This window comes from Megascapheus bottae, chromosome 24, assembly GCF_031878675.1.
Source record: "Megascapheus bottae isolate mThoBot1 chromosome 24, mThoBot2.hap1, whole genome shotgun sequence".
Classification (NCBI taxonomy): Eukaryota; Metazoa; Chordata; class Mammalia; order Rodentia; family Geomyidae; genus Megascapheus; species Megascapheus bottae.
In genome coordinates this window covers 2,543,439-2,570,146 of record NC_143532.1, presented here as the reverse complement: position 1 = coordinate 2,570,146, position 26,708 = coordinate 2,543,439, and the positions used below count along the sequence as shown (strand labels likewise).

At 55.8% G+C, this 26,708-nt stretch overlaps 2 protein-coding genes across 2 annotated transcripts in view; both read left to right on the top strand.

Annotated features, from left to right (window-relative positions):
- Window positions 1-224: 224 nt before the first annotated feature.
- Wfdc1 (WAP four-disulfide core domain 1) lies at window positions 225-9,895 on the top strand. The gene is given in 7 exon segments (XM_090356986.1): window positions 225-503; window positions 6,196-6,382; window positions 6,710-6,793; window positions 7,373-7,513; window positions 8,850-8,891; window positions 9,456-9,529; window positions 9,800-9,895. Coding segments are annotated over 7 exon segments (783 nt in total). The 5' UTR covers window positions 225-344.
- Window positions 9,896-18,586: 8,691 nt separating this feature from the next.
- Window positions 18,587-26,708, top strand: part of Atp2c2 (ATPase secretory pathway Ca2+ transporting 2) — a 28,106-nt gene continuing 19,984 nt past the window's right edge. The window contains exon 1 of the mRNA XM_090357203.1: window positions 18,587-18,747. Coding sequence (XP_090213329.1) covers window positions 18,652-18,747 — 96 coding nt within the window. The 5' untranslated portion in view covers window positions 18,587-18,651. The remainder of the gene's footprint in view (window positions 18,748-26,708) is intronic.

Sequence of the window (26,708 nt, the reverse complement as noted above, 5' to 3'; positions counted from 1 at the left end):
GGACAGGGCCCCTCCCGGCCACGTCGCCAGCCACCCCATGCCCCCTCCTCCTGCTGCCTGCCCATCTGAGCTGCCTGGCCTCCAGAGTGGCCTGAGCCAGAGGTTATAGAAGAAACCAAAAATACTCTGGCCGGCCAGCTGCCATCCAGACCGAGGGGGCAGGTACTGGAAGGGACCCAGGCTCCCAGGGGACCCGGGACAGGCTGAGGGGAACTAAGAGCCTGGCAAGTTACACACTTTGGCCCCACCCAGCCCAAGGGTCCCTCCTCCCCCCTCCTCTCCCCTCCTCTCCTCCCCCCCTCCACCCAGAGCATCTACAAGGTCGCTGGCCCCAGAGGAAATAAATGCCTTCTGACTCCAGGATGGGCAGCCGCTGGGGGAGGAGGACGGGGCTCTGGGCTCTGGGCTTCCTGCTGCTGCTGCTGCTGCTGCTGCTCCAAGCCGGCTCTGCCAAGAATATCTGGAAGCGGGCGCTGCACCCCAGACTGTCTGAGAGGCCTCGTGTGAGTGCTGGGGGGGTGGAGCGGCCGGCGGGCGGTCTGAAGGTGGAGGCATCTGTGTTCGATTCTGGCCTCCAAGGTCTCCAGGTGGGGCAGGGCAGGGGTCCCGGACTGTAGCCGGTCAGAGGTGGGTGATGGGCAGGAGAGTCTCGGTGCTTTTGGAATGCCCCTTGGCTGTGATGAAGCAGCAAAACCTGGCCCAGCTGTCAGAGGACCCCGGGGCCGGGGTAGTGCCCAGCCAGTGGTGTAGAGGACTTAGTGTGGTGTTTGCTCCACAAAATGATCACGCGTGTTCAGTGGTGTAGTGATCTGTTCTTCCCGTAACTGCTTAGCAGAAACCGCTTTGGGGAAGGCACTGGGATTCTAAGGGATGGGACAAGGAGTAAGAGAGGGCAGAGGAGGACGCACTAAGCCCGGGGAGACCAGTGGGAGGAACAGGCCTGGGAGCCCGGTGGCTGGTTTGAATCTGAACTCTGCTCCTCCCTGCTGTGTGACCTGAAGTGCTAACTGATCTCCCTGGGTGCCATCCATCTCATTCAAGAAAGACAGACACCTCCATCTTACAAATCCATTTTGAGTGATACGGTTTAGCAGGCACTGCCCTGGGTGGTGGGGACAGGAACATAGGATAGCAGATCCCCACCTGGGGAATTCACAGAGACAAGGAGGGGCCTGTTCTCAGAGTGACCCCTCCTTGCCCTTCTCTGGCGTGGATCCCAAGGGCTCTGACTCCATGGCCGCATCCTCTGATGACTTCCTCTCTGAATGGGAGAGATTGGCAGGGGTGGTGGGGAGGAGTGCTGAGCTTAGGGGCGGAGCCACTGGAGGAAGTAATCCCTGGCAGTGTCCTTGATGGGCATATCTTGTCCCCACCCCTTCCTCTCTGCTTCCTGTCCACCATGAGGTGAGCAGCTCACGGCATCTTCCACCATGCTCCCTCCCTCGTGCAGCTAGCAGCCATCAGACCAGGAAACCTCCACACCTGTGGACCAGGATAACCCTTCCGTCTTTATTTTATCTCAGCAATGGAACACTGTCTTACATAATTGAAAGGCAGGGAGGAGTGTTCTTATTAGTTCAGAGGGCTGTGTATCCGTGCCTCCTCCGCCCATGCAGGAAAACCAGGCTCTCTTTCCTGTCCTTGGATGGCCGCACACGTGTGCCCGGAAATCTACGACGTGTGAGCCAGAAGTCAGCCAGCTTTGTCAGTCAGCATGACTGCCTGTGTCCAGCTCAGACTCACTTATGGCAGAGGGGACTGTTTGGGGGAGTGGTATGTCATTGGCAGCAGGGCTGGCAAAGTTCCTGAGCTCTGGTGACATCCTCCTTCCCCAGCAGGGTCCGTGGCATAAAGGATTTTGGCCTTGAGCTCCCAACCTCAGAGGCTCTGCTGGACCCCAGACTCCTGTCTGCAGCGTGGTTCTCTGATATCCTGTTGTCTTTAGCAATGTCGGGCTGGGACCTGGGTTTCTGCACATCCCCTGTGTATCTATCTCTACGGTGTCAGTGAGGGGATGAGGCCCCATGTGGATGTGGATGTGAAGACATAGGAGGCTCTCTGCAGCCCCGCCCTCCCATACGACGTCATCTTAGCTTCACGGTCGCCTCCTCGGGGGCCCTCTCCCCAAACATCCTGCAGAGCTTCCCTTAGTTATTTCCCCGAGAGCTGACATTTGCTGTGTGCCACGTGCCGGAATTCTGAGTGTGCCACCCCATTCAGAGTATAACTAAAGGCAGGGAAGGTTCTGGAAGGCTCAGGGCTTCTGACTGAATGTTCAGCCTGTGAGATTCTGGTCTTCCAAGGACCTCTGTGAGAAGCTCGCATGGGCCCTCCTCCCAGTTCCGAGGGCCAGAACGTCAGGAAATGGCATTTGTCAGAGCACTGAACTCCCTGCATTCCAGGGAAACTTTTATTTTTAGATCTTTGACGTCTGAAATCCAGAGGAAGAACAAATACTTAGAGGAAAATTGGCTTCTTCCTCCATCAAGCAAACCCATCCTAGGATTCATTTTTATTAGTGTAGCAGGGCGGTTACGGGACATTCTAAAGAAGGGCGTGAGTGAAGGGTCTGAAGGCACCTCCCCTCTTCTCCGGGGGCAGGACCTGGGAAGTGGGAGAGAAGCCACTCTGCAGGCTCCATGCTTTCCCCCTAAATGGAAATAACCTCACACATTTTTTCCCAATTAATACAATAATGATGTTCACTGTGGAAAAAAAATCAGACAAGACAGAAAGTTGGAAGTAAATCAAAATGATCTGAAGTCTTCCTTCAAGACACGACCCATGGATATTTTGAGGTGTGGTGTCTAGACAGTTTCATGAAGCAGTTAGACATAGAAGACTTTTTTTTTTTGGCCTAGTGGTATCTAGACAGTTTCATGAAGCCGTTAGACACAGAATACTTTTCTTGGCATGGTGTTATTTTACTCTTACTGTTTACATTTTTAAAAATTGAGATGAGATTCATAGGCCGTAAAACTCACCATTTTTAAAGAAACGATACAGGGACTTTCAGTACATCTGCAATGTGGTACAACCCTCACCTGTCTCTATCCCCTGACTGCTTCCATCACCCTGACAGGAAATCTGCACCCCCTGGGCAGCTGCTCCTCCCTCTCCTCCCAGCCCATTTCTAGCTGAATGTTTCCCATTCTGGGTGTGGCCTGGCTGCTTCTTTATACCCGGCACTGATCTAGGATAGTGTTCAGCAGGAATGCGAACACACCTATGTGTCCTGTGCCTCAGTTTCTCCGCCAGTGAAGTGGGCTAATAACAACAGAGCAGAATCCTCCATTTGGAAGATTCTCCAGTGAAGATTTAGCAAACCCTGCCGGTCTGGCCTGCACCATGACTCTGTGGCTCAGGTTCTGAGCCTGAGGCTTCCCCAAGTGGGTAGCAGCAGGGACAGGGTTGCTCCATGCAGCCCCAGAGAGCAGTGCTTGGGCAGCAGCCTGCGCCTCAGTCCATTTCCATGCCTCCTGTTTGTGAGAGGAGGTGTCTGTTTCTGGGCCCCCTTCCTCCTAAGAACTTGCCCAGTGTGGCCCAGGTCTTAGCTCACCATGGGGATTCACAGGCCAGTTCCCAGTGGGGGGCGGGGGTTCACCTGCGGGTGGGTCCTGTGGGTAATTGGTGTGCGAATGCAGAAGGGTGGAAAGGGGCTGGCGGTCACCTCTGGACGTTTTTCTTGGAATTTCAGGAAAGGTCCTTTGTTCAGAGCTGACCTGAGTTCAGCTTGCATGACTCAGAATGTTCTGAACATGAAGGCTTCTCGCATGCGCAGGTGGCACTGCCCTTTATCCACTGCTCTTGGCTCCACTGGACCCCAGGCCCTCACCTCTGTTGTTCTGTCCAAATTCTGAAAGAAGGCATTCGATGCTCCTCGCAGGGCAAGGACACAACTGAAACTGACCTCTGCAGACTCCATGCTGGGATCCCCGGCAAGGGAGTTGTGGGGCTGCGGAGAGAGGCAGCACAGGCCAGCTTCCGCCCCCCGCCCCCTGGCTCCCCTTCCCCATCCATGAGGCCTGATTCTGGCAGGCGAGACCAGCTGGCAGCTGGCCCCCCGACCTTGCCTGGTGGCTAAGGGGCCTCTGAAGTGGGCGGGGAAGCTGTCAAAGTGGATGAGGACTAAAACTCAGGAGTCTCCAACGGCCAGTCCATTAGTCCAATTTAGTGCCTTCTGCAGATGAGGGAGGTGACACTAATGACTGGAACTGTGCCGCCTGCTTGTGGCTTGGTGGGAGATGGGGAGGGCACCCCTGAGTCTTTGGGGGCCTCCCACATACTCCTTAAACTATCCTCCATGCTCTTCTTTTTTAAAAAAAAAAACATTATTTTATTTCTGGTGCCGGTCCTGAGGCTTGAACTCAGGGCCTAGGCGCTGACCCTGAGATTCCTTTTCTCAAGATTGGCCGCTCTACCCCTTGAGCCACGGCACCACTTTGGGCCATCCTCTTCTCCATGTCAGCTTAGTGTTTGTTTCTGTTTTTCATACACCAAAGGGCCTAGGCATGTTAGAGAAGAGATGGGTTTCCTGGGGGAGGCTGGGCTGGGTGCCAGAGCCCCTCCCCAGGCTGCTCCAGCCCCACCTGCTTCCAGTCCTGCCTGTCCAAGGCTCCCAGGAAGCTGGGAGAACCCCTGACCCGCCTGGACAGGGCCTGTTCCTGGTGCCCGGACGCCCTCTGCAGGACGTGGTTGGCAATGCCGTGTTCACAGCCTGGGGCTGAGGGTGCAGAAAGGATGTGGGTGACCACAGCATCCTTGGGGGACCTGAAAGACCCCCCCACACACACACACTGCCACTTTGGAGAGGCCACACAGAGGTACAGTCAGCCTGGACTGAAGGGATATCTGGCCTGTAGGACAAAGTTGGCATGTACCAGTTAGGACTGGTGACAGTGCCCAGGCTTCCATGCTGGGAAGCCTTGGTCCCGGGCTCTGTGTGTTACCCGTGTGCTGAGGTCACACAGCCCCGTGCGATCGTCCCCACGCGGAGAATGGAACCGACAGGCAATGGGGCCGTTTGCAAGTGCCCTACCACTGAGTTACATTCCCAGCCCTCTGTGCTTCCTCTGGGAGCCCCAGGGTGATACCATGGTCAAAGAGATGACTGGAAGAGCTGGGGTTGAGCTGTCCTCCAGCAAGAGCGGTGCCTGGTGCTCCTCCACCAGCTGCCCAGAGTTGATGGCTCCCCTCAGTGCTGCAGGCCAGCAGGAGAACAGCCAGCGAGTGTCCAGGCTGGTTGTGCACTCTGGGGTACCTCCCTGAGGAGGGGCGAGAGCCAGGCGCCAACAGAGAGGTATCCATGGGGAAAGAAGGAGGGCACTGCTCTCAGCAAGGGCAGCAAATGGACTTCAGGGCTCAGGAGAGAGCGGGGTGGCACTGGGAGAGGAAGGTGGCCAGGACACGGGGAAAGGTCAGACATGGGAGTGTATCCTCGGAGTCGTGGGAAAGACCTGACCCACAAGAGCATTGCAAAAAAACATCTCTGAGCTGCGGTTTGGAGAATGCACAGAGGCCAGGGGAGGCATTCATCCACACACACTGATAGATGTGTCAGCAGAGTGCCAGGTACCATGCTTCGTGGTGAAACCGTAACAAAGGACCATCCTCAGAGATGGGAATGTGAGCCCGCAGTCTGGAGGCGACAAGCTCAGCTTGAGCTTCCCAGAGCTGAGATCCAGGCATCACCCCATCGCCTTTCGTCTGGGTGCGCAGGTGCCTCGCAATCCGCCCATTCAGAGGACTTGCCTGTGCCTTTTCTCTTTCTCTTGGGTGCTGCTCACCTCCCCCCGACTCCACCCGCTCCCCGCATCTCACAGATGCGCCCAAACCTTCCTGGGGATTCACTCATTCTGCATGCGATTTGTAAATTCTCAATGCTGTATGCATAAGAAATCTACTTACACGTGGACACACATGCAGGGTGGCCTCCCCCTGGCCTGTTTGGGGCAGAAATGAACAGCATCGTTTTGGCATTTTAAATGATTAATTCATTAATTTGTGTATGAGTGCATGTGTGCGTGAGTGTGCTGACACTGGGACTTGAACTCAGGACCTCACTGAGGTCCTGATTACCGTGCAGTTTAACCCGCATACCAACTCTCCAAGCCTGACTCCGCTGGGTTTGCAGCTTTCCCCCCAGGCACATCCAGCCTGGCTACCCTGACCCTCAGCATTCCTGCTCTCCCACAGGCCGAGGAGGGCACACCCGGCCCCCAGCAGCCCCCTGCTGACCGCTGCCCCCCACCCCCACGGACGCTGCCTCCGGGCGCCTGCCAGGCTGCCCGCTGCCAGGCCGACTCCGAGTGCTCGCAACACCGACGCTGCTGCTACAACGGCTGTGCCTATGCCTGCCTGGAGGCGATGCCACCCCCACCAGGTAGGCCGGGCCGGGGGTAGGGAGACAGCCCCCCAGGGCAGCCTTTCCTTCCTTCCCTGCTATGGCTGGCACTTAGGGGGCCCTGGGTGCCAGTGAAAGAATGAGTGCATTCATTCATCCTCTGGCCAGCAGGAAACGCTCTTGTACAGCCCTGAGGTTGGTGGTTGTTGCTGGTGGGTGCTAGAGTGGGGCTGGAGCACTGAGTACTCAGAGCCTTTAGTCACCCCCCTGCCTGCTGCCCCCGGGGGCCACAATGTGCAGGGAGCTACCCTGGTTTCTGTGGTCTCTACATGAAGCCCCCCGGCTGACACGTGCCCCCTGTCTTAGTTCTAGACTGGCTGGTGCAGCCGAAACCCCGCTGGCTTGGTGGTAATGGCTGGCTGCTGGACGGTCCAGAGGAGGTGCTGCAAGGTACTGGGGGGGTCACCTGCCAGAGCCATGCCCCCCCTCCAGTTACATCCTCCATCTCCTGTGCATCCCACCCCAGCTCAGAGGCTCAGCTGGACCCCTGAGCCCAAGACAGGAAAAGGACGACCTCCCCAAGTGCCAGCCTCCTCCTGGGGCGAGGCCTGGAGGCAGAAGGGGGTGCCTTCCTGACCCCACTATCATAATACAGGGTTCATTGCTTCTTGATGAGGTGGAGAGCCTGGGCCCCGGGGCTGCGGGGAAGCAGGTGCATGGCATGCTGTGGTTGTACCCGTGTGTGGCTGTCCTCTCATGGTGCAGCTGGCACACTGCTCTTCTTGTGGCCTTGGCTGTTCATGTGTCTGTGTGCAGGCACATGTGTATGACTGTGAGCATTGTGCTGACTGTGGGCACACATGTGTGCAGAGTTCATATGTATGGACACAAGTGTGTGTGCATGTGTGTGTGTGTGTGTGTGTGTGTGTGTGTGCTCTGTGAGACACAGGTGTGGCCTGGCATCAGGGTGGGTGCAGGGGTACCAGGGGTGGGGTCTTCCCTGTAACCCCCCACCCGGGCCCTCGCCAGCAGAGGCATGTAGCACCACGGAGGATGGCGCCGAGCCCCTGCTCTGCCCCTCGGGCTACGAGTGCCACATCCTGAGCCCAGGTGACATGGCCAAGGGCATCCCCAACCGCGGCCAGTGCGTCAAGCAGTACCGGCAGGCAGGTGAGTGTGTGTGCCCCAAGCCTTGGCCCCGGGGTGACTGCGGGAGCCCCAAATCCTGCCCCACAGATGATCACAGGCACCGGGGCCTGGCCCAGAGCCTGGCCCAGAGCCCTCGGCTCCTTTACTGTCCTGCCCTGCCGCTGGCTGCCACAGGCTCCTGGGCCAGCAGACAAGCTTCGAATCCCTGCTCTGCACCTCCTATGTGGGTGACTTTCACGACCGTTTCTTTATCTCTCAGAGCCCCAGTTTCCTCATCTGCCCCAGAGCCGCTGAACACCACCAGAGACGGGCTGAGCTCTCTCAGGCGAAGTCCTCCGTGCAGGGCAAGCCAGTGAGAGGTGGTCGGCAAACACTGGCTGCTTTCTAGCCACCTCTGTGTCCGCCTTCCGAGGCACACAACGTGAATTGTTCAAGAATCCTCTGGCTCCTGGGATCTGAGCCAGGACGTGGTTTACCTTTGTCATCCTTAGTGTTTGTCTTTGGAGGTGAAGGGAACAAACAGTTCAAGGATGGCGTGCAAGCTCCAGCCTGCACAGAACCATGCGTCCCTGCAGCTCTTGCCCCATGGCACCTCAGCGCAGTTCTAGGCGCACAGCTCCTCCTGCTGGCAGGGGTGGAGCTGAACTCCGGAAAGATTGCATTCTCATTGTCAAAAGCCAGCTCCAGCAGACTGGGGCCAGCTCCGAGGGCCCTGTCCTCCGCTGGGTCTCTTGGTCCTAACAGAGGCCAAGAGTGTTGGACTCACTGTCAGAACTGACGGCATCCCTTCAGTGGTCTCATTTGCCAGCAGTGCCCAATTTTAGGACACAGTGTTGTGCCAGAACCGATAGGAAAGTTTATTCCTCCAAGGCTTTTCCAGAAAGGCCTGGACATAAACTCACAGACCTGTTGTGATTTTTAGTGGGGTTGTATATCAGTAAACCAACAAACGTTGGAACTCTCTTAAGTCAAAATAAACCTCGCAGTCCAGCCAGGCGGCACGCGGCAAGCGTCATGTCTGGTGGTGACTGAGGTTCGCTGTGGTGGCTGAGTCTGGGAAAGCCCCAAAGTCAAAGCCCCCATACCCAGTCTGTGGGATGTGTATTCCCGTCAGCATAAAGTGGGGGTGTGAGCAGAGCCAGAGTACGTGGAGATGGTCTGGGGTCACAGGCTGAGATCATTGTCACCACAGAGGAGGAAACAATGAGGATTTAAGTCTGGGTTTCTAAGCTGAACTTTGGGAAACACCATGAGCTACAACCTTCAGTTATTTCCTCAGTGCGGCCCACAGAGACAGGAAACAGACTGGCCAACAGCATCACGGCCTGCAAGGTTTATCTTTTCATGTGTTTTCCAGATGGGCGTTTCCTGCGGCACAAATTTTACAAAGAGTATCCAGGTAAGAGAAAAATAAAAACAGAGATTCTTTTCAGAGAACACGAAAAAGAATAATTATCGTTTCTTAAGTGAAGAAGGTAAAATAATAAGCCAGGTCTGGTGACTCATGCCTGAAATCCTAGCTACTTGGGAGACCAAGATCTGAGGATCACAGTTCAAAGCTGGCCCAGGCAGGAAAGACTCTTATCTCTAAGTAACCACCAGAAAACTGGAGGGGAAGATGTGGCTCATATGGGTAAAGTGCTAGCCTTGAGCTGAAGAATTTAGTGACACTGCCCAGGACCTGAGTTCAAGCCCCACGAATGATAGAGAAAGACAGAGAGGAAGGCAGGCAGGCAGGCCACCAGGGAGGAAGGGAGGGAGGGAGGGAGGGAGGGAGGGAACAAGGGAGGGAGGGAGGGAGGGAGGGCGCAAGGGAGGGAGGGAGGAAGGGAGCAAGGGAGGGAAGGAAGGAAAAGACAAGATCCAGCTCACCAGGCCAGGCCAGGCCCAGGCATTGGCCCTTTACTTGGCAGGCCTTCGAGCAAGACATCCCTCCCCTGATGGTGCCATGTTTGTGTTTCAGATGGTGACTCAAAGAATGTGTCTGAACCTGGAAGAGGGCAGCAGTGACCCTTCCAACAAAGCAACAGCAGGAGGGTAAGGGAGGGGAGAGCACCAGGGGGAGGGGGGCCCAAGGCCCAGTGTCCTGGACACTGGCCTGCTGGGGGCACAAGAGCCAAACGTGATCTGCTGGGAGAATCACACATTTCCCCTGCTGGGGTCCCCACACTAAGTGTTTCTGTGTCCCTGGAGACTAAGACCAGGCAAGGCTGCAACTCTCCTGTCCTTTACCTGCGTGTCTCCAAGAACCAGCCAGCAATGCCTCTGGCATTCCCAAGTCCAGCTGCACCCCCACTTCTGTGACAGGCTTGTACTAGCACCCCACTGCTCAGCAGGAATCTACGGGTGCACCAGGGATCTTCCTGGGGTATCCTGGCTCTTCTTGGGTTCCCACCCCGGTAGGAGGCTTGCTGAGCCGGCAGGTAGATGAAGAAGAAAACGACAGGTGTAGGAAGTGCTGTGAGTCAGATGGCTGGCCATGTCACTGCCAGGTGGGGAACTGCCAGGGCAGGAAACGCCGCTGTGTAAGGTAGGGGAGCCCGGGGACGTGGGGATGGGCTGCCTGAGCTGGAATCCCGAGGGGCACATCTGGGCATGGGGGGCCCTGGGGGAGGTCACCAGGTGGGGACAAGGATGCCCAGGCTCCGCTCTCGGGCATGCCCTGGGTGGGACTCTTGTGCTGGTGTATACACCAGAGGTGACAGCTCACAGGACACATGAGAGCCCCGGGGCAAAGTCTCCCCCAGGGGTGAGGAAACAGCAGATTTTGGACTCCAGGATGTCAGGGCTACGCTCTCAGGAAACACCGGAGCTGCAGGAGCCCAGGCCTTTGCATTTGCCATCTGTCCATGATAGGAGCTGTTCCCTGGTGTGGTGTGTGACGGAGGCACTGATACCCAGGAACTTTCTCCGGGTTGTCGGGGCCCAGGGCGGCCTTGAGCTGCCGCCGAGGGTGGGTGCGGGAGTAGCAGGGCTGGCTTCATAGTGCTGCTTCTTCACCCCATGTGGCCATAAGAGGAAGACTCAGTCTCTCGCCTCAGTTTCATCTCCAAAATGGGCCCGGGGCCAAGCATATGTGGAGAACTTCCCAGAAGACACCCACAGAGACTTCACAAGGACTTCCGGCTTTGATAGTGGGGAAACTGACGTCTTTCAGGTGCCCCTAGTGGAACCCAGGACGGAGACGACCGAGAGCCTGTGACTCTTGTCCTGGACTGGTGGCAACTCCTATGTAACCCTGCTCCTCTGCCTCCTTTACAGCTTGGGTACAAGACGGTCCCTCTGCGCCCTGCTAAACCTTAGGAATAGTCAGAAAAACAGCTTGACCCTCAGATTTCACCCAGCTGCCCAGAGCATGACCCCACAGCTCCTTCAAGACTGCACACCCGATCCTTGGCTTGGCACGTTCCCTGGTGTGGGACCTTGGTGGAGACTCCTGACACCCTCTGATTACCCCATGGAGGACATAGGAGCCTGCAGCCCCCAAACTACCAGGAAGAAACTGCACCCGCAGGGGGATTGCTAAGCCTTTTCACCATCTGGGTGATTTTTGTAGATTTCTTCCAGTGCTTCCTCTTGTTCTCAAAATAAATTCACCCGCTGTGCAATGGAAGTGACTCTGCCTGCGCCCACATGAGTCAGTTCTAGCCACGGAGTGACCTTGGCTTCCATGTGCTTTAAACTCTCAGAGCAAACAAATAAATGAGGGGAAGTTCAGGACCACAGAACAATCGGTGCGTGGCTGGGGTTGGGTGAGCCTTTTCATCACGGGAGGTGGTACAAGAGCCATTGTGGTTCCTCTCTGAATGCTCCTGGAGTCTGGCCTTGGAAGCCCTATGTCTGTTGGAGGTAAGCCAGGATTTTCCCCAAACTCTGGGGTCTGGGCCCGGATTGTTCTTTGTGGAAGGCGGAGCATCATGAGTGCACAACAGCCAAGCTTCACAATCAAGGGGTGGGGGCCCTAAACCTTCTCAGGGGCCACACTGAAGATGAGAGGGTGCTATCACAGATGCCAACCAGAGCAGAGGGCATCTGCACCCACCCTCAGGCACAAAGCTGTGCAGGGGACTGAGCTGTCTGAAGCCATTCTCAGTTACAGTTGGATGTGGGTGCAGGTGTGAGCTGGAGAACTCAAGTTCAGCCTGGGTCGGAGGCAGAGGTCCTTCATCAAGGCAGCTTTCCCGGGCAAGCCACATGACAGGTGGCTTGTGTGGGGACCGGGGGGAGGTGTTAGTGTACCTTGCCATGTGTCAGTCTTGGGGTGCTTCTTTATAGTCCCAGGGGAGGGAGTTGAGGGTGGTGGCACCAATAAGCTGCTGTCTGAGGTTTCTGATAGGACCTGACCTATTCCTACATGTAATTATTGGTGCAAATAAATGGCAGATCGCCATGAGCCGGCAGATGGTGGGTGTCCACTTGTGTAAACAAGATGCACAGTCATGCTCTCTTGGCCTTAGAGCCCAAGTAGAGTAGCCCAGGTTGAAACTGCTGCTTTATAACCTGGTGACCCATTCGAGGATATGGAGGGAAGCCCACAGGTGGCTGCTGGCTGGCAGGTCGCTGGCATGCTGGACCCCACCTCTCCTCTTCCTCCTCCTCCTCTCCTGTCAGGAAGGGGCGAGGCCAGCCCCACTTCTCAGGAAGCCGAGATGGCACTGAGGCTGTGTCCTCTTCCTGCCAGCCCGGGCATGTTCCCAGGCACAGGAAGCAGCAGAGGCCAGGGAATCGGAGGCCTCCATGTCTCCTGGAGCTGGATGGGACCTCAGAGCATGGCCCCAGGGCTCCGTGCATCTCCCCCCACAGCCAGGAGAGGCACCAGGAAGCTAGGGAAGAGTGCATGCCCTGTCCCTGCCTGCTGGAGGGCCTCACCTGGGCCAAGGCTTCCCTGTGAACACCAACGTGGTTAAAGAACCCCTTTGTGCCGTGGTCAGGCTGACCTGGCCACATTCCTTCCTGTGTTTCCATCCAAGCTGCCAGCACTGACTCCCTCAAAGTCATTTTTTCTAGAACATTCTCCTAGAGACTAAGAAGTTGTCCTAAGTTGTAGGGCAGGACACACCCCCCTCGGATGACCTCCTGCCTTGGGGGCAGGCGTGTGCCAGGCTGAGGCAGATAGGGAGCCCAGGCCCCTAGCTCCGATCTGTGGGCCTGGACTTAACCATCACCACCATCTTGTTGGCAGCTGTCCAGGAGCCAAGGATCACCCACCAAGCCATGTTCTGATCCAAACCAGCATTAGGCCCACGTGGACCTGGGCCCCCCGGCCCAGCTTCCCAAAGAACTCACACACTGAGTCCTGGCGTTCAGAGGGAGCCTCACGATTCCCACGGAGGTAACATTTGCCTGGTGATGACAGCTCAAGGTGCACTGTACACAGAAACGGCTTAAATGGATAAACTCCAACGCATAACCTAAAATTAAGGGAAGTAAGGGAGGGGTGGGCTGGGAGGGGTGGGGGAGAATGTTGACAGTGGCGACATTGATTAAGGCCGTGGCCATACCTGCTTTGATGAACGCCAACTCCTTTGTACAACTGCTTAAAGATACGAGGAATATAAAAACTTTATGTGACATTGCATCTGCCACCTTAGCCACTGTGTGCCACCCACTGAGTTTTAGTATGCTTACGAGCTCATGTAACCATCCCCTCTATCAAATTCCAGAACATTCTCCTTCCTCACCAGAGAATACTCTTCAGGTCACCACTGTGCCTGTCCCCTGGCCCTGCAGCCCCCGCCTCCTGCTCTCTGCCCGTGGATTTCCTGCTCTGGGAAGTTCCTGGGAATGGTTCCTGCAATGGCTGCTTCCAGGCCCCTGCACGTTGTGTGAACATCGGTGCCTTGGTGGTTTCTGGGTCTGCAGGACGGCCGTGCATGGACAGAGGAGCCGCCCCTGTGTCTGTTCACTGGTGATGGACATTCAGGCTCTTCACAAATGATGCCTTCTTTTACACACTTGGCTGTGACCAAGTGCCACCTCTCTGCAGAGGGACAGTGGGGACCTCTGCAGGGCATCTCACTTGGTCTGGAAAGGACTTCTAAGGACAGGGAGCAGGAGGCAACGGGGTCAGAGTTTAGGGGTGCGCAGGGTTTGGGGGAGCATTCTTGCAGACAGAGCAGGGTGAGCAGAGACCAGGTCGCAGGGAGACAGTGCCCTCTGTGGGTCTGGAGACGAAGAGGGTTTGGAAAGCGGGAGAAGACAGCTGGGGAATCAGTCCGCCTTCTAGAAGGTTCTGTTACTCCTGCTGAGGTCATCCCTTCCTCCTCTGCAGAGCCTTTGGTAAATAGGCTTATTCATATGCAAGGGGCCAACGGTTATGGGGCCACCAAGGGTGACGGAGGAGGGCACCCAGGAAACATGACCCTGGAGGGATGGACAGGTGAACCAAGGAAGTCAGGCATCCGAGCTATGTGTTTACCCCTTGGGCTCCAGCGAGTCCAGGGTGCAAGACCCAGGGCATGACCCTGGGCACAAGTCCCCACAGGGCAGGGCCTGGCCATCCTCCTTGTGAAACTGACACCTTGGTGGCCCAGCAATGCTACCACTGGGACTATGTCCTGTCACTTAGAAAGCAAGGGTGGTGGTGACAGGGACCCCACTGAGGTGCTTTCTGGTGGGGCATGGGCTGGCAGCTGTGGCCACACCTGCACAGGGACCCTCTTCCTGCTCTAGGTCTCTGCTCTGTGCCACCTGCCATCCTCCCTGCCAGTCCTCCCGCTGTCCCTCTGCGGGTCTCACCTGTTTTCTTCATGGTGTCATGACTGGCCCAGCCTGGCGTGTGCAGAGCACAGGGGATTTAGTCTCTATTGCTTCAGGGGCAATATGAGCAGAGCCATGCTTGGTCTGCAGGCGCCAGTGACCTGTCCTACATCTGCCATCTTCCAGAAGCCCCCGCCAGTACCTCATCTTGTGCCCCACCTCCGGCTACCCTTTCCCTGTCATTATTACCTTAATTTTTATTTGCAATTCTAGGACTTGAACTCAGGGTCCCAACTTGCTACTCAGCACTCTACTACTTCAGCCACAACCCCAGGTCTATTTATTTATTTATTTATTTATTTATTTATTTATTGCCAGTTCCAGGGTTTGAGCTCAGGGTCTGAGCACTGTCCTTGGACTTTCTCAAGGCTAGAGCTCTACCACTTGAGCCACAGCACCACTTCCGTCTTTTCTACGTATGTGGTACCAAGGACTCAAACCCAGGTCTTCGTGCATGCTAGGCAAGCACTCTACCACTAGGCCAAACTCCCCTCCCCAGTCCTGTAATTACTTTTCAGTCTCCCACTGTTGCTGGAGGCCAGCCTGTCACTGTGATTCTCCTACCCATGTCATCTCATAGCTGGGATCTCAGACCTGTGCCACCCCCCCCACCCCCACACCCCAAGTCTTCAGTCGCAGTCCTCCTAAGTAGCTGGGATTTCAGGCATGGACTGCCAGGATCGCCTCCCTCTGCCTCTTCGAGGGGTGCTGGTCAGCACTGGAGTCAGGGCTCATCCAGACAGTCCAGAAGAACTGCACAGATCTGAAACAATTCTCTGGTCCTATTCATAGTTCCCAAAGGTCAAGACGGGACATGTCACTTCTGGCATCATTATCGAGTCCCTGCTCTCTCTCCCTGACCTATCACTATGAGTGGCAGCTCCTCAAAGAGGACACAGAGGGCAAGGAGAGGGCCTCCTGCCACATACAGGTGCTTAAGAAAATATTTATTGAATGACCCAAACTGGTTTTATTTCCAGTGTCCTAACTCCACCTCTGCACAGGGATCACGCCAGTGGACACAGATGTTAGAAGCAAATGGGTGGGGGTTTCTGCAAGGGGCCATAACCTCCAATATTCCTACAGCTTACAGATAAGTCTAAAATGGCTCTTTGTGCAGTATGCCCTTTCTGAAAAAGGACTCCTTCACTGCCCAGCCTGGGAGTGCTGTTTATTATCAAATAAAATTCTGGTGGCTTGAGATTTCATCAGGGCCAGGTGCATTTGTTGGGCAGCAGTGCTTCTGTAAGGAAAGGGCAACACTGCCAGGAGAGAGTGAGGGAGTCGGCAGGTGTGACCTCACTTGTTGCTCAAGGTGCTGAGAGCAGACATTTCCAGAAAAGCTGGATGCTTCTGTCCCCGGCCCGCCCCGACACTTCATCTCCAGCCCACGGATCAAGCTACAAAACCCTGCTTTCCCAGCCTGCCTCCTGGTCTAAGGATCGTCCCTGGGGTCATGGGAGGCAGAGGTTCTTAAATTTCCCTTCTGAACTGTGTTCAATTCCTGGGTACCACATACACAGAAAAAGGCAGAAGTGGTGCTGTGGCTCAAGTGGTACAAGACTAGCCCTGAGAAAGCCCAAGGACAGTGCTCAGGCCCCAGGACTGGCAAAGAGACACAGAGAAGGGGGAGGGGCGGGGAAGGGAGGGAAAAAAAATTCTGGACTGGAGGCAGAGGGAAGGAAGGAAGGAAGGAAGGAAGGAAGGAAGGAAGGAAAGAAGGAAGGAAGGACAAGAAACCCTGCAAGGGTAACTACAGAGAGGAAGGTGGGGAAAGAGAAACAGCTGCCACTGTCAGGGACAGGTTTTGAATAACTCTGCTTATTCCAAATTAAGGATAAAAGGAAAGGGAAGAGTGCTTGCTTTCAAACACACACACACACACACACACACACACACACACACACACACACACACACACACAGGCAGGGTCAGCTGGGCCATACACAGGGGAAAGTCTCAGACACCCAGGAGGAGAAAGGACCAGGAGGAAGGTGGGGATTCACAGAGACTAACCTCCACGCTTCCTGTGTCTCCTCCTGGTCCAGCGACCCCAGGAGATCAGGGCCTGAAGTCCGTAAGTGTGAGTTAGGACAAACAGACGCACAACAAGGACTCGGCCTGACAAGTGGCCGAGAAGAAGAGGCCAGCTTTGCTAGAGGCCTGGAAATGTCTAGACAAAAGCACGCAAGCCGGCCAGTGAGAAAAACTATACATTACAGAGAGCCGAGCTGTGTCTGGTCACGGTGATTTTTTTCTTCTAAATCCCAATGCAGGAGGGACGGGGAATGGATGAGGGAACAGAAGGCACTGTACAGAAGGAAATGTATTCATTACCTGAATCACGGACTTGTAATCCCTCTGCAGATCACCTCTATCAGAACAAGAAAGTAAGCTGATTTTTAAAAATCACAATGCAGAATCCTCTCTGCAGAATATCTTCCAGCTTTCCCTCCAGCAGGTAGGTCAGTGTGACCCTCGACAGCTGCCAGGGAGAAGTTCCTCCTCCCAGAGCTGCTCCCTGGCTTCCGGCCTTGTGGCCTGGCGGGATGGTGCAGGGCTGTAGAGGGGCAGGAGGGGTGGCCCACATGTCAGAACTGGGGAAGGGACCCGAGTAAACCCCTGGGAAATGTGCCACCGTGGAAAACATGAACCGAAGTTCATGGGATGCTGGTTGGAAAGGAATGACTGGGTCTTGTTCTGGAGTGTTCTTTGGTATGGAGGCAGAGTCTGCGGGGGACTTTCTGTGTCAGTCAACACTGGCTGGTGTGGTAGGTTCTCCACTGAGCAAGTATCCACTCACAGCACAACAGGGTCGTCAAGGTCAGGTCCCCACCCTTCTCTAGCTTCCTGTCTCCAAGGTCTTTGCCGTCTGTCTTGGGACCAGAGCCATTTTTTCCCTCTGAAGTTCCTGATCTTATAGAGCAGAGCAACCCTCTCCTGTTTCCCCAACACGTCTCAGGCCACTCCGTCTGAGGGTGCTGTGTCATCACAGGTAAGTGTGCCACCCCATTTTACAGATGGATAAACTGAGGAGGACAGAGGTAGAGGAAGTCGCTCAAGGTCAGGCATCTAGAGGAATGGGTAAGCTGGGCGTGCTGACTCACACCTGTCACCCTAACTACTCCAGAGGCTGAGATCAGAGGATCAAGGTTCAGAGCCAGCCCAGGCAGAAAGGTCCATGAGACTCTTACCTCCCAGAAACCACCAAACAGCCAGACATGGAGCTGTGGCTCAAGTGGTAGAGTGCCAACTTTCAGTGAAAAGGCTCAGGGACAGTGCCCAAGCCCTAAGTTCAAACTCTCGGGCCAGCACAAAACAAAGTAAAGGGACAGGTGGAGACACTCTGCACTGACTCCCAGAGCAGCTGTCTCCATCCCCTCTGCCCCTTTGTTGGGACCAGTGGGTGGCAGAAGCACGGGGCTGGTGTGGTTGAGAATGGAGGGTGCAGGAGAGACAAGAAGGGCCCCCTGGATCGGGCTAAATGGAGCTGGGGTGATCACCCCTTGGGGAGCTATGGAGGAATGTGACAAATATTTGCACAAAGGGGACAATTCAAGAACACAGACAAATACAGAACGTCTTCCGTAGTCCAAAGTACCTTTCCTGCAGAGGAGGAAAGGGAGGCCGGGGCGAGGCTCAGCCTTCCTCGGAGCCACCCTGGGCCAGGCCTGGGGTGCGACTGCCCTGGGGGATGGGGGGCCCTGGGTCACAGGGCGGCTTGGTGGCAGGAAGGTGCATACCTGCACCACACATGTGGCCCCTGCGCTGGGCACTCGTGAGCCGATGCAGAGCTCCACGCCCAGTCCCCAAACATGGCCCTCAGTTTCCCCAGGAAGGAGACACTACCCCACAGGACCCCCAACCCCAGGCAAGGGAAGGCCCCTGGCCTGTGGCCTCCCACATGGGCTAGCACCGGAGCCCACCCTGCCAAGCCAGGGGCTCCGGGTCCCCCAGGACCACTCTGTGGTCCCCCAAACCCTGCTGCCAGGGTCACTGACCACCCCGCCAGAGCCACACAGCAGCAGGCAGGAATCTGAACAGTGACTGGCTGACCAGCCCAGAGTCTCAGGTAGGAAAAGGTCTGGAAGCCCCGTCTGAACGAACACTGGCTCCCTGCCACCCCGACCTGGCCCCAGGTGGGGGGCCAGCATGACCTAGGAGATTCTTGAAAGTTGAGAGACATCCAAACCGCTCCCTGTGGCAGTCCCTGGGCTCCAGGTCCCCCAGGGCCTCGGCGAGGCGGGGCCTCCCCTGGGCAGGGCCTCCCCTGGGCGGGGCCTCACCTGGGCAGGCAGGTGTGTGCACTACCTGGTAACCCAGCCGGCCTGGGAGGCTCCAGGCACACACACCGCACACCAACACCTCGGGGCGCTGGTGGGGACGCCTGGCCGCCCAGCATGGTGGGGAGACGCTTCAGGTTCCTGCGGAAACTTGGCCTCCCGGGCCACGGCCACCGGTATGAGGTGCTGGAAAGGGACGAGGAGGAGGCCCTGGTAAGTCTGGGGGTCCTGACCCGGGTGGGGTGACCTCACCCCCCCAGGCCCTCATCGGGCTGGGGTGCCCTGCTCCGGCTTGGCTTCTGCCCGGCTCTGACAGCCACTCGCTGTCTGTGGAACCTGAGACGCCCGCTCAACAACTGGCCCTCCCACTTAGCTCCACAGAGGCCGAGTTCCCTGTGGCCCTTAGGTTCACGCAGCCAGCAAGGAAATTAATCTAGGTTGTTCTGATTCCGGAGCAATTCAACTCCTGGGTGGCCAGACAGACCCTTGCTGCTAGACAGAGTTTTTTTTAACCTAGTGGAATTGGAGAAGAAGAAAAAAACTGGAGGGATGCTGAAAGAAAAATAGTGCTATCACCTAGTGGCATCCAGATGACAGCAGAAGTACCTGGCCCGCTGTCCTTCTTACACGCTGGTTTCCAAACCTCCCTGAGCTGCCTGTTAACTTCGGCCTCCGGGGATCTCCTAACATAAACCAGTAGGACCCCGGGTTTCTCATTATAGGTCACTGTCCTTTCTGAGCCTGATTCAGAGCAGCTGGCCCAAGGCTGGTGACCTGCCAGGGTCTCCTGTGCTGTCTGAGGACACCTTGTGTAGGGTGTCACACAGTACACAGTGAGCCCAGCGTGGCTCAGGCCCCAACATCAGTCAGCCCCTGCAGTGGCCTTTCGGCCAGTGGCGGGAAGCCTCCAGCCTAAACGCTCTTGTTAATGGGAAACAACTGCTGAAAACCACTTCGGGTTTCCATCTTTCCTCCCAAAGACTGCCAGCAGTCAAAACCTTTTGGTGGGCCAGGCACGGTGGCTCACACCTGTAATCCTAGCTACTCAGGAGGCTGAGATCTGAGGCTCACTGCTCAAAGCCAACCCGAGCACTAAAGACCATGAGACTCTTATCTCCAATTAACCACTAAAAAACCAGAAGTGGGGCTGTGGCTCAAGGAGTAGGGTGGTAGCCTTGAGCTGAAGAACTCAGGAACAGAGCCCAGGCCCAGAGTTCAAGTCCCAGGACTGACAAAAAAAGAAAAAAAGAAACAAAAACAACGAAAAATCTTTTCGTGGTAAAATTCTTCATTTTTTTTAATTGCAAAGAGTATTTTATAACTCCGGATGGTGTGAGAGTTCAGACTCGGGGTTCATGGGGGAGGGGTGAAGTGGAAAACTGTCTTTTCCTGTGTGACCAGCTGTGTTTAGCGTGGCTGGGACCGGGCGGCTGAGAGCCCTTCTTGTCCTCCAGAACGTGGCCGCCTGTGCTCTCGGAAGGGGTGTGAAGTTGCGTGTGGACGTGGGTTACCCTTGATTCCTCCCTTTTCCTACTTCCTCCGTTCCATCTTTTGAGTTTTGGCATCAGGCTGGGTATTTTCCAAGCGCCCCTGATGTGAGCTGGCTCGGTCAGGTGCTACTGATGTTGTCCAGATGTGCAGGTGCGAGTGGGCACGCTGGAACCCCAAGGGGGATGGCTGGGGAGCATCCTCGTTGTGCCAGGTGGCCTGGGCGTTGCAGGTCACACCTGGGGTGGGGGTAACAAGTGCCTGGTGTGCTGCAGGCCCCACTCCCCCACCCCCACCCCAAGAAACAGGAGAGCAGGAGAGGCCCTGCTTCCCTCCAGGTTGTCTGTGCTTCTGCCTTCCTCGTTAGAACTCTCCCAGTCTTGAAAGAAGGCATGTTTGCTAAAGGGACGGTTCTGGCCCTCGCCCTGTTTCATGAGCCCTTGGCATAGGTCCTGCCCTGGCCCCTGTGCCTCCCAGCTTTGTCCAGCTAGTCCAGGTGTGTCCGGAACTATTCCTGGGTTGTCTCCTCGTCCTCCTGCCTCCAGCGAGCTCCACTGAGTCAGGAGATTCACGGGTAGGCCTGCTTTTCATCTTACCTGGTACTGATTGCGCTCAGCTTTGCCGGGCTCTGAGGACACAGGTGTGAAGAGGGGCCAACTGTCAGCAGAGAAAGCAAGATGTCCAATTCTGCTCCACTCCCCACATAAGCAGAGGCACTGGACAGGGACCAGTGCAGAGAATCAGAAGGCCCCAAGTTAGAGAGGGCAGGCACCAGATTTAAGTGCAACACTCCCCCCCCCACACTAGCTCTCACCAAATGCTCAGGCTAGTGAAAAGGTGTCTGAGAGACCCTTCACTTTCTCACTGGAAAAATTGCCTCTCTACTAACCTGAACTGGAAGGGAGGGAAAGTCCTGCCTCTGGACAACTCGCTATCACTGAGGAACCGCCATCCTCACGGCCTCCTCAGAGTCAGACCTGGCCTCGCGTGTGTGCTGGGAGTCAGGGGGTGCTGGCAGATTACCAGGAGTGGAAAGATGGGGGGGTCTGTGCAGGGTTCCAGGCTGTTCCAGGAAGGCAGGCGTGAGGGACCAGGTGGGCTGGTGGGAGAAGGGGGAGATTACACAGATGGCCCCCAGCCCACAGGGACTCTGGGGAGCTCTGACATCTGGAAATGATCGTCATTAGTTCATTCCCAGGTGTGCGAGGCACTGGATGCTCTAAGGAAACAATGACAGTCACGGAGGGACTTGGCTTTTAGGAGATCTACGGCCTGGGTCTGCCTGGACTGCAGTCCTCCTTCTTACACTGCCCTTGTGACTGGGATGTCGTGTGCACCACTGTGCCCAGTTTTATTTGACTGAGATGGGATCTAGAGGGTTCCTGCTGGAGCTGGCCTTGAACCACGGTCCTCCTGGCTGATCTTTGCCTCCTGTATAGCGAGGATTATAAGCTTGAACGTTCAGACCCAGCTGCATATGGACTATTTCTTAAAGAAATGGACGGCAAGCTGGGCATGGTAGCACGGGTCAGTAATCCTAAGACTTGGAAAGCAGAAGCCGTAGGCTTACAAGTTCAAGGCTAGCCCAGGCCAAAAAAAAAGAATAAAATAAACAGAAGGGCTGGGCATAGCTCAAGTTGTAGACACTGGCCTTACGTACAAGGCCCCAGGTTCAATTCTCCGTGCTGACAAGGAAAAAATTAGATTACAACTCTCCTGTAGTGACTAAAATTATTTCTATGCAAGTGAGATCTCAGTGGATGCACAAAAGCCATCAGATTTTTACTGAAACAAAATAGCTGTGTGCTTATAACTGACTGTAAAGACAAATTCATAGTACAGGGGTAAAGCATGAGGTATGCCCCTCTTTCAATGTGAGGCTGCGTGGGTAGCTCAGGTATCCACTCGGGGTCACAGGACCCTCTCAAACGTCACCACTTGAAGTTGCATCTGTGGCCCCTGCAGTCTCCGTGGGTTGAGATCTGGGGTGGCTTAGGGAAGCTTCCGGGCCACACCTCGAAGCCCTTGGGGTAGGGGAGGACCACAGGGAACTCTACCCCCCCATTGTTTTTAGCGAATTTCCTGGCTGGGCCATCATCACTGCGTCGCTGTGGATTGGCCAGCGGCCCCAGGAGAGGCCAGCAGAGAGCCCATGAGAAGGCAGGAGGGATGTGTCACAGTTCCCGCCTGGCTCGCGTCTTTGAAGACAGCCTGGTGCTGTCCCCCCTCCCCAGCGTTGACACCGCATCAGGGTCTGCCATCCTCAGAAGTGGAAGCATGATCCTAAGCACAGTGATTCACAGAGAAGAGCTGGCAGCCACACTGCACAAAGCTCGCTCCACAGTTGTCTTTTTGTTGGTGTTTCTCTTAGGGGCTGTTTTGAACTCTGAACTTCATGTGTGCTGGGCAGGTGCTTTACTGCTGAGCTATGCCCCAGCCCTTTTTATTTTTTCACCGGTTATTTTTGAGGTAGCATCTTGCTTTCTGCTTGGGCATGGGCCTGGCCAGTGATCCACCTATTTTAGACTTCCTGTAGCTGGAATGACAGGTACACACACTACACCCAGCTTCTTCCATTGAGATGGAGTCTCTTGAACTTTCCCACCCAACTTGCACTAAACCGTGATCCCTGCACTCTCAGGGCCCCAGGTAGCTCAGAACAACAGATGCTGGGTTCTGATTTTGGAGAGGCCTCAGTCTGAGGATGTGAGTTTTCCAGTGCATGTGCAGAGTGACTGACTCTTCATTGTGTGGGGAGTTTGTGTGCTGGGGTGGATCACGAGCTTCGGCTTCCGGGCACGGGCAGCGAGTGGTCTGCGCCGACCTGCCCACCTTCACGCATCACTGCTAATTGCTCGCTTGCTTGTATGATAAGGAGCACCGGGCACAGTCAGAAGGGGACTTCATACCCTGCATAGCATGCACCGTGTGCCTCGATGTCAGGACAGGCACCACAGAGGCACCCCCTTTGGGTGATTGAGAACCAGTTGCACACAGACCCCGATACCTGGGTGGGGTGTGATCCCCGGGACTGGGGCCCGTGCCCCTGGTGTCGTGTCTGAGTGAGCAGCCACTGGAAAGTCTGGGCTAACCGCCCATCATGGAAACGAGCTTGTAGTTAGTAAGTGCTCATGAATCTCAAGGTGGCCACCTGTCCTGACCTCACCAGCCTGGCAGTGAGGATGAGCCCCATTCTGGCCAGTGGGGCCCTGGATGACCCCTGCACGGGAATCGGGGGAGCTGGCAGGATTGAGGGGCCCCAAGGCAGACAGCTGTTCCTCTCAACTTAGGGCTGCACCACAGCCACTTTAGCAGGATTAGATCCTAGAATGTTATGGGCAAAACAATAAAAAAAAAAGTTATGGACGATCTTCCAGCCCTGTTGCATCGTCAGGCCTAGCAGGCAGTTTCTCCAGGCCCCCAGAGCCCTGCAGCTTCCAAAGCTGGCGGGGACGGGTGTGGGAGGGCAGAGGGGGCAGTGGGTTGGCAGCATGTGTGCAGAGCATTGTTAGGCCAGAGCCCAGATCCCAGCGGGAAGGTCGGAGTCCGCTCCTGGGCCCCGCCAGGGCACCAGTGTGCAGACAGGACAGACTGGTGGCATGTGGGCTCCATTCCTGGTGACCCGGCCCCCAGGGGCTATTGACACAGGACTGATTTCAGGCCAGCACCTGTGGGTGGAAGAGTCCAAGGTGGGGAAGAAGAGGTCTGGGGCTCCAGGTGATGGGGTCAGTGCCCTGACCCATGTGGGGAACCATGTGCTGAGGGAAAGCACCTCTCTGGCTCCCCACCAGTCACAGTGGGCTTCACTCTTCAATACCGTGTCCTGTGGGGGGTGACCCCTGTGCCCCTTAGGACCTTGGGCCCCACCCCCAGCCTGAGGAAGGATGGCCACAGCTGCAGAGGGAGGTGGGGATGGCTGCCAGGCCTCTAACTGCACATGCGCCATCCTGTCCTCAGACTCCTTCATACATACAGCTCAGCATCTGAGATAAGATAAAAGCATCAAACCCAGGCACCACTCCCGCTCTGTGCGGGGATTCTGGGTGCCTGCTGGTCTCCCGCCCAGGGCTGGGAAGTGGCCCCCTCAGAGGGATCTCGTTGAAGAAGACAAGTAAACGTGGATTTGGTGCTGAGGAGGCTATCAGGGCTAACCAGGCTTCGTCCGTGCACTTCGGGCCTCTGGGGCATGAAATGACTGATGGTGGAGAGAAAGGCTAAATGCAGTGTTCACCTGTGGCTCTGAGGGCTTCCTGACAACCAGGACTTCCTCCAGAAGAAGCTGGGCTGTGCAGAGAGGTGGCCATGCTGCCCTGCAAATCCCTCTGGGCCAGCCGGTTAGGGGAGCAGAGGGCCTTGAGGCTGGCATTTCGGTGTGAACTACCAGACCTAGCCTTCAATGTTTATTTTGTTTGTTTAGCAAACAAACTCTCAGGGCCTTTTGCTTGGAAGGTGGCACTCTACCACTTGAGTCCCTTTTTCAATTGGTCATTCTCACCTTGTGCCCAGGCTTGCCTGGGCCATGATGCCCCTTCTTGTTTCCCCAGGTCACTGAGGATGGTAGGCCCCCGATACTGTGCCCCCATACCCAGCCAGGGGTTGCAAACATTTATGCCTGGCCTCAGACCACAGCCCTGTCTCCATCTCCCAAGTAGCTAAGATTACAGGCTTGAGTCACCACACCTGGCCATGCAATGATTTCTTTAAAAAAAAAAAAATACCCTCCTTGACCCAGCGCAAGGTTCTCAGCCTGTACTCTTCTTATTTGATTACTCTAGTAGAGCCCAACGAGCATGCCGACACCCACCTGCATTACCCAGCATGCCTTTCCTGAGGAGCAGGGAGGGCCCCATGAGACTCCCAGGAGTCCAGAAATGAGCCCAACCTACCCTGTTCACACAGCCCAGGAGGCCTGGGCCTGCCACGGCTGCACCCAGAGCTCTGGCTGGAAGTGGCCTCAGGCCAGGGTTTCCTCAGACCATCATGCCCCTAAATTTAGTCTGCCTCTATCTATCTATCTATCTATCTATCTATCTATCTATCTATCTATCTATCTATCTTCCTACCTACCTACCTGCCTACCTGCCTACCTATGCTCATATCAGTACTGGAGTTTGAACTCAGAACTTCACATTTGCTGGATAGGCCTGCCACCCCCTAAGTCTCTTGTTGCTTTGTTTTGAGGATAAGGACTTGTGTTTTGCCTGAACCTCAGTCCCCCTGTTTATGCTTCCCAGGTAGCTAGGATGACGAGCATGCACCACGATGCCCCACTCTTGGTTGGTGTCTTGCTGCTTGGCTCTCTGGCCTTGAGGGACAGCCCTCCTAAGGACCTGAGACGACAGCCATGAGCCACCAATTCCTTTTTACAAAGGAAGTGTATTTAGAAATCAAGAATCCGTTGCTAGGTGTTCTCTTTGCCATGGGTGGCCATGGCCATCTCAAGAGGACAAGAAGGGGTGTGTGTGTGTGTGTGTGTGTGTGTGTACACAAGTCTATATTTAGTTTTACATCCATAAAATATAAAAATTCACAGATTCCAATCCAATAAATAGCCCAGGATCCACCCCAGTATCTGAACTCCTGACACTCCCTTCACCAATGGAAACATTTCTTACCACCACAGCCAGTATTTCCTCATTGCCCAGCCTCCCACCATCCCCACCTCCTTCCTATGAAGCCATGCTCCCTCCAGACCGGTCCCCCTCCAGACCAGCCCACCTCCAGACTAGCCCCCAGACTTTGCCAGGACCAGGTTTTCCCCTTTACATCAGCAAAGTGTACTGTCATTCAAGAAGGCACAAAATGATGCTCCACTATCTGTCCTTAGCCACCAGCTTCCTGAGAGCAAATGTGGCCTGGTGGCTTCTTCAGAGCCATGACTTGTGCCGGCAGCAGAAGCACCCTTCTCTCTGTCTCTCTTCCTCTGGTATACATTGGCCGGTATGCAACTGACCGGTCCTCACTGTACCCCTCCTCACTAGAAATGACTGCTGCCATGGCAACCACACATACGCCGCCCACCCTCAGTCCTAGAGGGGCTTCCAGTACCAAGGTGCTGAGAATCCCAGCAGCCTGGCCCTGCACCCCACCTCTCCCTGCTTCTCTCTGCAGCACTCCTGAGCCCTGTCTGTTTGTGCACTAAAAGCAGCCGCCGCCCTGAAGAGGCCCCCGTCCTATGCAAGAGACAGTCATGTGTACGGGTGGGCCACAGATGGGGTACAGGGGGGCCCGGGCATCTGCGGGCTCAGAGGATTCCTTCCAGGGCAGGCGGTGGCAGGCAGGGGTCCTCTGATCTCTAGAACGGCAGCCTAGACTTGGTGGCTTTGAACAGCACTCGTGCATTACACACGGGGTGGAGGCATCAGCAGGCCTGGGGTGGGGGATGCTCTGTTTTCCTGGGGGAGGGCAGGGGAGGCACCATGGCTCCCTCAGGCTCTCCACTCTCCCCAGCCAAAGTCCCATGCTGAGCTACCATGGCTTCCAGTCTGGGCGGGTGTGCATGAATGGGATGTAATCGCCCCAAGAAGAGCCAGAAAGAGCTGGCATGATCAAGGGTAGCAGGGCAGCTACCAGAGCCCCAAGACTGCCTCAGATGGGGGGCAGGAATGGGGTGCGGGGTATAAACACAGCACCAGAGGCAGGTTACAGCTGTGGCAGAGGGTGCCCTCGCGTGCTGGCATTTACCA